Below are 12,426 nucleotides of genomic sequence, written 5' to 3'. Positions count from 1 at the left end.
GACAGCTTGTGCAGCAGCCGGCCACCTCCAAAACAGCGACCCGCGCAAGGGCCGCAGTCAGCCTCCCCAACGGGACGCAGTCCCCGAGCTGCCCCGGGGGAGCTTACCTGCAGGGGCCGGGGAGGACAGACCGCGGGGCCTGGGCCTGGGTTCCAGCTGCTGGGAGTCCTGGGAGGGAGCCCGAGGGGGAAGCCGGCGCCCCGCGCTGCCCAGGGCCGCTGGTGCGAAGGCGGCGAGGCGGGCGCCGGCGGCTGCGTCTTCCCGGCGCCCCGCGCGCCCAGCACGGGCAGGTGCGGCGTGGGCCGCAGACACCGACGCAGCGGTTCCCCATCTAGGGTGTGAGAGCCCGGGGTTTGAAAAAACGCCGGAGCGCAGACCCCACCCGGAGCCGTAGGAGCAGCTCCCGGGCTGGGCGCTGGCGCTGGCGCTGGCGCTGGCTGGTTGGGAGCGCGTTCCAGGGGCCTGGGCCGTGTAGCTACCAGTGATCCGTTTTCTAGAAGACTTAGTCCCTAGGACCTCCACACCCACACGGGACTTTAGAAACACCCGTGTCCTGAAATGATCGGGGGGACTGGTGTCGTGGTAAAAACCAAAGCGCAGGTGTCCTGCTTACCTGTTCACCGCCTGTTCTGGTTGTAACTGGGAAAACTGGTTTCACGTGGAAACCCACCTGCGCCTTCACAGACCCCGCATGGACTGCACATTCTCACGTGTGGACAACCAAACAGCCTCGTTTCAAACATACTGGGTTTTTTGTTTGTTTGTTTGTTTTTTCTTAGAAAGGAGTGCTACTGGTGTCAGAGACAAGGTGCATTTTACAGCGCTTCGTCGGCTGTAAAAGGATTGGTCAAAAAGCACCACCAAAAACGGTGCTGCCCGAGCAAACTGGAAGGTTCCCGGGTACAAACCAGGGCCTCCGAGCTACTCCTCAGCGAATGCAAAGGATGACAAGTGTCAGTGCTTCATACAACTAGATTTAATAAGTTGTTATTACAGAAAAAAAAATGAAGTCCAAACTACAAAGTTTCAGCAGTTTTAAGCAATAGCCGCATTGAAGCTCCATGGTTAGTCACAGGACTGTAGTTCCGTACAAGCAATATAAATCCAAGCCCCAAAGGCGGAAGCTGAGGAAGGGTTACTAGCAAAAACAATCTAAGAGAACAGGTAATAAAAGATACAATCCATTGAAAATTAGTTGTTAGTTGGAAAACAAATACAGAGATCTTAGCTATGAACACTCTAAAAGTTATGTCCATTATTTTCACAGCAAAAATACAAATACCTAATACTTTATACCCCAACAGAACTGGAGCCAGCAAAGAAAAAGAACACGAGTTCTCCTGTAATGGCACCCGAGTTCTCTCTCGTTGCAATCAACTTGGTTGCCATACAAACTTCAACACCCCTGCCCCCAACCACAGAACTACTTCGCGTCCCATTTTTGGGGTATAAAGTCAACAGCATTAATTATAAGATACTCTGTGGTAAGGATGGAACACTATTGCAGCTGAGAGAGAAGTGTGGTTATTATGAAAGAAAAAAAACCAGAAAGAAATGTTAGCTGACAAACCTTACAAACCAGTGAAAAAGCAACAATCCGTACAAATAAGCCAGTTTTAACAAAAAGATACTTTTTTCACTAATCTGTGACTAATCTTTCACTCAAACCTTGCAAGTAGAGATGTCACAATACTCAAATACTTAGGTAGGAGCTTTACCCAGTTAAATGCCATTTTGTTGCTAATATAATAGATAAAATGAAAACTAGCAGTTATTTGCTACTTGCATAAGTGCAGTACATTCTGCATTAGCCCATGCCTCACTAACAAGCTATAAAACACAAGATATAGGCAGAAATCTAAGCATAATCTTTATACCACTAAGCAAGAATTTTCCAATTTCTCTTCTTCAGTTCCTAATCATTTATTTGTAGTTAATGTAAAATTCCAACCAGTAGTACCCAATTTGAGTTAAAATTTTACATCACAACTTGATCTAATCTATATAGTATTTACAAAACTGAATACACAGAGCGCACCCAAGAGCCAACTCTGGACACAGGTTTCTCCAGGTTATTGATTCACCTCGTCTCCGTGGCAACGGAACTGGCCGAGGCCATCAAGGACTGGTAGAAACACACCATCCATCTAGAGCAAGTCATTGGATGTTCTGTTTACGCAACACCAGTTTTGCAGTTGTAGAATTTTTGTGTTTTCATTTTCGGTGCCATTGCAATGACACGCTGCGTTAACAGCACGGCTTCCAGGTGAGGCGGGTGTTGGAAAAGAAGCAGGGGGGCGGACGGATTGGGGAGGAGGGGATAGGAAGGAAGTGTTGCCACAACAAAAGACAAACAAGGGGCACCATGGCGGCGGGAGCAGGCAGGGGTGTGGAGGCAGAAGACAGCACATCTACAGAGTGTCCATATACAGTGGTGACATCCGAGGGTGCTTGCTCAGTGCCACCACCGGAGCCTAACAGGGAGGCGACACAGTGGAGGCCTTGCAGTGGCAGTGTCCACTCCACAGAAGGTGGCGGTGCTCTCTGAGCCACTCTCACGAACCCACGGACGTCACCACTGTAGATGCAGGGAGAGATTCAGGAGAGAAAGGCACCATCTCACACACGGACAGCAGTTGGTGGCAGACTCGCACACACAGGTGCACACACACAGGACATAATAAAGAGTTAGAGGAGGAAAAGCAATGAGACATTCTGCTGACCTAGCCAGGCTGTAACCCGGTGGTGTTTCCATGGGGGTGACTTGATTATTGGGGCCACGGACTTGGCTGCACCTGGTGTTGTATAAATGCACGGTGACATCCCTAGAGAACTGTACTGTGACATCCCTAGTCTTATGCTGAACCACTGTCATAAAGGAAAAGGCTTTTCAAAATCTCACATGTTGTGCTCATTCTGCCATTTTATTACCCAATGATCCAAGACATTTGCAATCACTTTACATAACCAACCATTTGCATCGTTGTCACACTACTGTAAACCACATCAGCAAGTTAATACGTAAAGCTTTGCGTTTCAAAAAACTAGACACTTTAGTAACAGTATTACAAAGGTTTTAGCTTCAAAAATAACTGAAAATGAAAAAAATAAACTTTTAAAGAATTAGCATCATAAAATTAATTTATTCCAAGTAAAAATAGAAAATAATATTATGACATTGACCAGATATGAAAGTCCCTCCCAGAAACAACTCTATTAATGATTGAGAAAGCACTCCTTAAAGAAAATACGAAATAAAATGAAAAATATGTAAATATGTTTAATTTTTTTCTTAGCAAAAAATCTTTCTAAAAATAACAATGAAAATTTCTCAGTACAAAGGCTACATCACTATTGAAAAAATACCAGCATGAAGAAAAGGTACATATTTGACAGTAGAAAAATGATTTCAGTGAATCACAATGTCTAAAGTTTGCAATGAAAATAAATCTGCAATAAAGATTTATGCCTTTTTTCTTTTCTTTTTTTTTCTATTTTTTATACAAACAGTACAAACAGTATTGCACATAACAACAAATAGTCGAGGTTAGGTTATAGCCTTCAAAAAATCGACTAGTTCAAGTGTCGCATCAAGGAAAGGCCACGGCAGGCCCTGTGTAACCCAGGGGCTTCCCAGTCAAGTTGCAGGTCAGAACACCTCTGTGTCTTAAAAAATAATGTTCTTGAAGGACCCTCTCTTTTAATATAACATTAAGAACTTGGGGGGCACATTTATTTACAAAACAAAAGGGAACATGTTATAATTTAATAAACTAAAAAAGTTCTCTTTAAAAAAATACAAACAGAAGAACTCTTTCACAATCCTGGTCAGTCGTGCACAATCAACGCTTGGTTATAAATATACAAATTAAGGGAAAGGAGTTTCCACCATCTACTCACAACTTTCAGCACCAAATGGAGTTTGTTTTGTGTAACCTATTCTTCACGACAATGTTGTTGGTTTTTGATTTTTTTTTTTTTTGCCTTCACTTTAGCTTAATGCTGTACAATCTTCCAGCTTTTTCTTAAAATTCAGTGTTATTTTAGTACATGAAAGAGGGGTGCTTCTTCAAAAAGTTTTGCTTCTTTCACATAATTAGGTAGATTTCTGTAGGTTAGATATGATCTTTAATATTATAGTTATAAAGCTCTAACTTCTTCATTTTCAAAAAACACAAATAAGCATGAAAAAAATAAAGTTACCCATCTGTTAAATCATTTTCTTGCAGAATTAAATTAATATATATTTTTTCTGAATAAACTTACTTAGAAAATATCATTTTCTTTCCTATATTTCAAAATTGAGGTATTGCAAAAGATCATGTCAGTCAGAAAGCATGCCTTTTTCCTTAAAAACAAAGAAAACTTCAGCCAACTTTTGAAAACTGTCTAGAATACAAAAAGTAGTAGTGCGTAACAAAATTTCTCATACAGATGAAAAAGAAAACCACAAACATAGGGGAAAAAAAAAACAACAAACAAACAAAACCACACCTGGGCTGGAAAAAAGCAATCATTACTAAAAAAAAAGCCCAGAGGTAACATCAAAAAGGGAGGATTCTAATAAGCATTTTAATCCAGTAAAAAACTATTTTGTTTTTCCTTTTTGGAAACAAACTATAGCTCGAGAGGCAGTAATTGCAACTAAACACTGGAGGAAACGCAACAGAAACAAGAAATGCGACTTCAGACAACGCAAGGACATCACAGCACGGGAAGCAGCGACCTCAGTCTATTCTGCAGTGTCATATCCAGTCAGATTGTCCCCAGAATTCCAGAACATAGGAAGAAGATTAAAAAAGAAAAGATTTACATAGTCTCGCAATCATTGTGTGTGTTTATATATTACTATCTGCAGTCCAAGAGTGAATGCTAAAAAAATGTCCACGGTTATAATAGCAGGTCTTAATTCTATTCAAGCTTTACAGGATAAATCCAGGGAATTAAGTAGTTAATTTCTCACCCAGACAACCACCTCTGCCCAGGCCATCTTCTTTTGTACAGACATTTCTTTAGCATCACCATTACACAACTTTCTTACAATGTTCCTAGTGTGTCAATCTGACAACTTATCACTATATACTGTATATATTCTTAGTGTTTGTAAGCTAAGATGAGCTCTTTGGTTTTTCTGGACAAGGTCGGAAGCTATGTAAAATGGTGCAAGCACTAGGAGACTGTAACTAAGAGCTCATGTGTTACTTACTAATATACCAGTTATGAACGGTCAAGTTCGTTAATGTCTGACACAGAGGCTTTGAACAGTTAAGTTTGATCACAGTTAGACATAATCACTTTACTATATAAAATAAATTGCACAATATATAACAGAGCACCGCAAAGTACTTCATCTACCATCCACAAATTTGCTTTACGAATACCCTACGCCTAGGTTGTATATTGGTTGTAGTATAGGTCATCGGTTATGGGCTCTTCCCATCCCGAAGCATTCCGTTTATCGAGGCATGCCTTCCTCCAGTCAATAACCAATTCTTCGAGTGAAAAAAATCTCTTTTAAAAAAATGAGTATTTTATAGCTTATATAGATTCTTAATTTGTGGGAAGGTTTTATACTAGACATTGGATATAAAATTTATTGCATGCAGCAACCTGATTAAGTAAACATGCAGTCAGAAGTAGTGACCTCCCGTTGACACCTCCTGAAGTCTGTTCTCATCTCTTCCGGCAGCTTGATTCTATCCCTAAATCACAAGAGTGTGTTGTTGGGTTTTTGTTTTAATTGATACCTTAGCCTGAATAGAGTATTATGGTATTAATAATACCATTTTTATAGCAGCAAAAGCTATTGCAGCATAAATTTACATAACACTAAAAGATCTAACGAAAAATCCTCAGCAAAACAAAAAATCAAACATGAAGGAAAAACAGAGATCCAGCTTATGAGGTATCCTTACACGTCGAAATAGAGAGCAACTAAAGGTTTATCTTCATGAAGGGTTTTCCTTATTTCTAAATGACCTCAACTACTAACTGCTGAATTGTTGCGGAGTTTTTGCTACATCTGCCACCTGCTCACGAATATTACCTTTGGTAAGGCTTGTCCTAGGGTCAACTCTCTAAGTTTCTGAAAATAAGTGCATGCTCCAGTTTAAAAACAATCAGAACAACAACACAACAACAAACAAAAGAATCACAGACATCAACCTGATGGCCGCTGACGAGAATGGCAGTCTACACGCTGTCATGGGTGACAGATCAGGTGTCAGAAATCAAGGTACCAAGCAGACAATGTTGTGAACCAAAGTGCAAATCAGTACCGTCATACACTCTGCAATTTTGCATTATACTGGACACTGGGTTCAGTAATATGACTGTAAATAATAATAATAATAATAATAATAATAAAAAGACCCATTTCTTCTTTAAAAATCAAGAACGAATGCACAGATTTCCAGAACACTGTAAGCCCTGAGGCAGTGCCCTCTCTTTTCCCTCCTTGTTAGCTACTCCAGTACTTGTGGCTGGGTCGGCCCTGGGCTCAGCTCCAGCGGAACGGGACGTGGCGAGGGCGGTCGCCTCCCTCCTTCACCAGCGGTTTGTGGAACTCCCGCCCGGCACGGGAGTGGATGCTCGCCCAGCAGTACTCGCAGTAATACTGCAGACAGGTGACATTGGCACAGAAGAACGGGGCAAACTTCCCCCCACAGCGCGTGCCCTGGCACTCGTCACACATCTGATCATCCAGCACGTATGGCTTCACTTCCACCTGGGCCCAAAGAGAAAAGACAGAGAAAAAAGGTTTAGCAAGGCTTCCCACACATTTCCTGCTTTGCGAGTCTGCGGCGTCAGCTCCGGGGCACCTGCGGGTGACCTCCCTCAGGCGGCCAGCTGGAGGACTGCATGCTCCCAGGCTGTGGGATCTCAGGCACACCTCACCCCCCGCTCTCTGTGTCCAATGTGTTTCACCCTGCACGCACACACCTACAGGTTTGTACCATCGTCTGCAGCAATGGGGCTGGCGGAATGAAGAAAGGGCGTGGGACAAGCTCAGGAGAGCACCGGGGCCGAGTCCCGAAGGCTGGCAGCAGGTTTCAGGGAAAGGAGTCGGAAGCGCAAAGGCCGCTGAGCCAGAAATGGCAGGACACATCCTTGGGCAACGCTTGCCAGGTTTCCAAAAAGTATATACACTGTCCACCGTGCCCGGAGCAGAAGCGGGGATGGGAAGATTCGGCCCCAGTAACCGGGGCCTTTTGGTTTCCCGGACGATCTCCATTGCCTTCACTGGCCCCCAAGAGAATTTCTCATCATGGCCCCATCCGGAGCATTTGAAAATCGACATAAAGCCCAGTTGTGAGGAACAAACTCCCACAATTTCCCCTGTCCTCTTCTCAGCACTTCAGAAAAAGAGCATCACCAACCTTAAAAATATTTTCATCCCGCGTGTCAGATTCGGGCATGAAGATGAGCCCTGTGGTCAAGGCCCTCCCCGCACGCGAGGCCAGGGCCCCAGTGGGGAAGAGCAGCGCTGGGGCTGGGGAGACAAGGACGCCCCGCCTCCGGGGAGGAGCTAACTGCCTGACCACTCGGGGATGTCCTGGCAGGGCACCAGCCATGGATCCCGGGAGGGTGCAGGTGTGGGGGCGACAGGGTCCCGGCCTTTCCCTGCTTCTCCCTCTCTCTGCCCCTCCTTAGAGCTTCACCTCTGGCCATGCCATCTCCGTCTGCCAGCCAGATAGGTCTGCTTGGAAGACCACCACCCACCCAGTCCACCCCTCAGGCTGCTCCCAGCTCTTGCTCACGGAGGCGGGGAGAAGGAGGATGTCTTTATCCAACTTTATGGCCCATTCCTCCTAATGCCCCTCTTCAACCAGACAGGTCAGTGAGTGGGCTGCCAAAGCTGCTCTTACACTCATCTCCCATCACAATCGGATCTCCTGTGGCTCTGGAGTCAGTCTGGCCGGATTCAAGTCTAGGCCATTAGTGACCGTGCAAACTGAGGGGAGTCCCTCAGCCTCGCCGAGCCTCGGGCCCCTTACTGCTCCCTGGGGAAAAGAGGAGCTCCTATTTTCTGGGTCCCTCTGAGGAGTACATGAGCTACGTTACAGAAAGCAGTGTCTGGCACCTAAGGAGCTCTCAGCATGGATATTGTTCCTGCTGCTTCCTCTTCAGTCCGTGTCTCACAACTTGTGCCTGGACATGTTCAGTACCTACGGCCTTGTCACTGGCCACCAAGCCTTCCCTGGTTCACCTCTCCTACATACGTGTTGACATTTCAATAATCATGTCTACACTGTTCCTCTCCGGGTCAAACGCCACCCAGCGTCCCCACTGCCTCCAGGGCTGCATTCCACTGCCATAGTAACACAGGGTATTTCTTCCCGGCTTTAACTCAAATACAAGTCAGAGTCCCAGTGATCTGCCCAATCTCTCCCAACAACTCTCCAGTCCGACTCGAATGGGTCTATTTTCACTTGCACTCTCCTCCCATCTACGTGCCTTCCTTAGCCTCTCGGTCAGCTCAAATGTTTCATGCAGCCAATGAGGTCCAGTTGTTTTGTTTTTCTTTCCTCACATAAAATTAACAATTTATAAGAGAACAGTTCAGTGGTATTTAATACATTCACAGTGTGTGCAACAACCGTCTCTCTTGAGTTCTGAACCACTTTCTTCACCTGAAAAGGAAGCCCTGTAGCCCCTAGGCAATTAGCGCCCCCAGCCCCTGGTGGTGTCCAGTTCCCTTTCCATCCCTATGGATTGACCTGCTCTGAGTATTTCCCGTCAGCAGAATCACAGATCTCTGATGTCTGGCTTCTCCCCACATCACGTACTTTGAGGCTCCCTCACACTGCTGCATGCAGTAGGACTGCGTTCCTTCCCACTATGGTTTTTTTTTTTTTTTTTTTTTTTTTTTGGTATGTGTGCGTACTTCCCATATTTTGTTTATCCATTCATCCACTGATGGATGTTTTGACTTCCACCTGTTGGCTTTTGTGAATGGTGCTTCTGTAAACACATACGTAGGGATGTTTATTTGAGTTCCTATTTTCAATTATTTTGGAATGGAATTGCCTGGCCTAATCAAAGTGTTTTCCATGCCAGCTGTACCACTGTACACTGCCATCAGCAAAGTACTAGTGCACTGTCTTCCATTTTTATAATCACAGTCACCCTGGGAGGAGTGAAGAGGTATCTCGCTGTGGGTTTTGACTTGCATTTGTTGACTAATGATGGTGAGCATCTCTTCATGTGCTTGCTGGCCATTTGTGTATCTTCTATAGAGAAAGGATTATTCAAATTATTTGCCTCTTTTTTAAGTTAGGTTGTCTTCTTTTTTTTTTTTTTTTTTGACAGGCAGAGTGGACAGTGAGAGACAGAGACAGAGAGAAAGGTCTTCCTTTTGCCGTTGGTTCACCCTCCAATGGCCGCCGCGGTAGCGCGCTGCGGCCGGCGCACCGCGCTGATCCGATGGCAGGAGCCAGGTGTTTATCCTGGTCTCCCATGGGGTGCAGGGCCCAAGGGCTTGGGCCATCCTCCACTGCACTCCCTGGCCACAGCAGAGAGCTGGCCTGGAAGAGGGGCAACCGGGACAGAATCCAGTGCCCCGACCGGGACTAGAACCCGGTGTGCCGGCGCCGCTAGGCAGAGGATTAGCCTAGTGAGCCGCGGCGCCGGCTGGTTGTCTTCTTATTGTTGAGTTGTATGTGTTATTTTTATATTCTGAATAGCAGACCTTCCTCAGATACATGATTTGCAAAGATTTTGTATTTTGTAGACTGAATTTTTACTATCTTGATAATATCCTCTGGCCCACAGAAGTTTTACATTCTATAGAGTCCAATTTATCTTTTCTTTTCTTCTCTTGTTCCACTGTTTGATGTCCAATCTAATAATCCACTGCCAAATTCAAGGTCAGGAAGATTAAAATATTTATTTATTTATTTATTTATTTAGAAAGACAGACAGATACAGACACACAGACAGAGAGATCTTTGTCCACAGGTTCACTCCTCAAATGCCTGAAACAGCTAAGGATGGGTCAGGCCAAAGCCAGAAGCCTGGAACTCAATCTTGGTCTCCCATGTAAATGACAAGTATCCAAATATTTGGGTCAACACCTGTTGTCTCCAAGGGTGCACATTAGTTGGAAGCAGGAATCAGGAGCAGAGCTGGGACTTGAACCCAGGCACTTGGAAATGAGACGTGGGAGTCACAGGCGTTATCTTAACCACTGTGCCCAGTGCCTGCTCCAGATGTTACACTTAGATTTTCTTCTAAGAGTTTTATGGTTTTAACTCCTATATTTAGAGTGTTGATCTATTTTGAGCTAATTTTTGGATATAGTGTGAGACTGGGCCCCACGTCATTGTTTTGCAGTTGAATATCCAGCTGTCCTGGTCCCACCTGCTGAAGACGGTTCTTCAGGCACTGGCTAGTCTTGGCAATGCTGCTGAAATTCAATTGGGAGCCCAGGTTTCCCTAGCTATTTCAGTCTCACAGGGATCTATTCTAGCCTCACTGGAACCTAGTACTCCATGCTCATCTGACATGTCTTATGTGTGGTCCTGCCTTGGTCAGCATTTCTCCTTAGCTGCGAGCAACCTGAAGAGAGTGTCTGAGCGAGACAGGACAGTGGCAGGTCTGGGAAAGAATGCCGTCCGTATAGACTGGCAGACTGCGGGCGAAGGGAGCTGGCGGCTAGGGCCGGTGTGCCTGGTCTGGCCTCTTCTCCCTGTATCCCAATGAGAAAGGGAGCACAGGGCAGCACAAGCAAAAGTGGGGCACACAGGGAGCTCTCCACAGCCGGCACTGACACCTCCAGTCCAGGAGCTAAAGACAACTCTGTCTCTGGCACCAGGCAGATGCTCGTGTAACCTTGGCTGGGCCCCAAGAGGCCTAGAAGAGGGGATGCAGCCGTCAGACAGCGGCCTGTTTTGAACACACAGAATTCACACCCAGCAAAGGAAAGGTGCTGGAGATGACAGGCAATAGCTATTAATAGCATACACAAGTATGAAAAGAGTACTTAAGGGGATTTAAGTCCAGCACAAGTGCCTTTTCGGTAACATTAAACTAATGAACAAAAAGGTGACTTTTGTTTAGGTCTTAAAATGAGATTGTGGATATGTGGAGATTTTTTTTCCCCTCCAGGTAGTTTTTTTTTGAAAGCTTAAGTCATTTTTTAAAAAGATGTATTTGTTTGAAAGACAGAGCTAGGGGCCAGCACTGTGGCGTAGTGGGTAAAGCTGCCACCTGCAGTACCAGCATCCCACATGGGCTCCAGTTCAAGACCTGGCTGCTCCACTTCTGATCCAGCTCTCTGCTATGGCCTGGGAAAGCAGTAGAAGATGGCCCAAGTGCTTGGGCCCCTGCACCCACATGGGACACCTGGAAGAAGCTCCTGGCTCTTGGTTTCAGATAGGCACAGCTCCGGCCACTGTAGCCAATTTGGGAGTGAACCAGAGGATGGAAGACCTCTCTCTCTCTCTCTATCTCCCCCTCTCCCTCTCCCTCTCCCTCTCTGCAAAACTCTGACTTTCAAATAAATAAATAAAGAGACACGGAGTAAGAGAGACGGGGAGAGAGAGAGAGAGAGAGAGAATATCTTCCATCTACTGGTTCACTCCCCAAATGGCCACAACAGCTGGGGCTGGGCCAATCCAAAGGCAGGAATCCGGAGCTGCCAGGACCCATCTGGCATCAATATGAGATGCCAGCACCACAGGAGTTGCATTACCTGCTATACCACAACATCAGGCCATAAATTATTTTTCTCTAAACTGAGGTTAAAGTCATATAAAATTAAACCATTTTAAAGCAAACAGTTCAAAGGCATTTAATGAAGTCATATAATGCTGAATAATCAGTATTTTTATCTACTTCCATTTTCATTACTCCCAAAAGAAGCCCTACACCCTCAGTTTTGATTTGTAAAGAACTCCTTTTTAGAGACACACACACATACAGAATATCTGACGTCTGAGATGTACTTTAAAATAGTCTGGGGTGAAGGTGGGAAAGTGGACAGAGGAATAGATGGAAAAAGATTGGTTATGAGTTGATAAATTTTGAAACCGAATGATAAGAACATTGTATGTCCATATCTGTAACTGGATTATGGAGTCACTATCCGCTGCAATTTTGTAGGTCTTCAAACTTTTTGTCATGAAAAAGTTAAAAAATCATAAACCACAACTTTTGCAAAGTAAGTTATCAGAGAAACTGAAGGCAGGATGTTGACTGTTCAGATCTGGTTCACAGTCCTAGAAGGCTGAATGGTAGAAATACTTCACACTGGGGGTTGTTTTAAGTTCAAGTGAAAGGGCTAGTGCTAGGACTTAGCAGGCAAAGCTGCTGCCTGTGGCACCATCATCCCACATGGGTGCCCGACTGAGTTCCAGCTGCTCCACTTCCAATCCAGCTCCCTGCTAATGGCCTGGGAAAAGCAGGAGAAGATGGGCCAAGTCC

At 45.2% G+C, this 12,426-nt stretch overlaps 1 protein-coding gene across 7 annotated transcripts in view; it reads right to left on the bottom strand.

The window, feature by feature from the left end:
• Positions 1-1,921: 1,921 nt before the first annotated feature.
• The window catches only part of CPEB3 (cytoplasmic polyadenylation element binding protein 3), a 225,152-nt gene continuing 214,647 nt past the window's right edge, over positions 1,922-12,426 (bottom strand). For all 7 annotated transcript variants that reach the window (XM_062214070.1, XM_062214071.1, XM_062214069.1 and 4 more), the window contains one exon: positions 1,922-6,727. In XM_062214070.1, the coding sequence (XP_062070054.1) occupies positions 6,500-6,727 (228 nt within the window). In that variant the 3' untranslated portion in view covers positions 1,922-6,499. The remainder of the gene's footprint in view (positions 6,728-12,426) is intronic.

The sequence above is a fragment of the Lepus europaeus genome, chromosome 17, assembly GCF_033115175.1.
Source record: "Lepus europaeus isolate LE1 chromosome 17, mLepTim1.pri, whole genome shotgun sequence".
Taxonomy (NCBI): Eukaryota; Metazoa; Chordata; class Mammalia; order Lagomorpha; family Leporidae; genus Lepus; species Lepus europaeus.
Note: the sequence above shows the minus strand (reverse complement) of the source record. Positions and strands in the feature narration are given on the sequence as shown.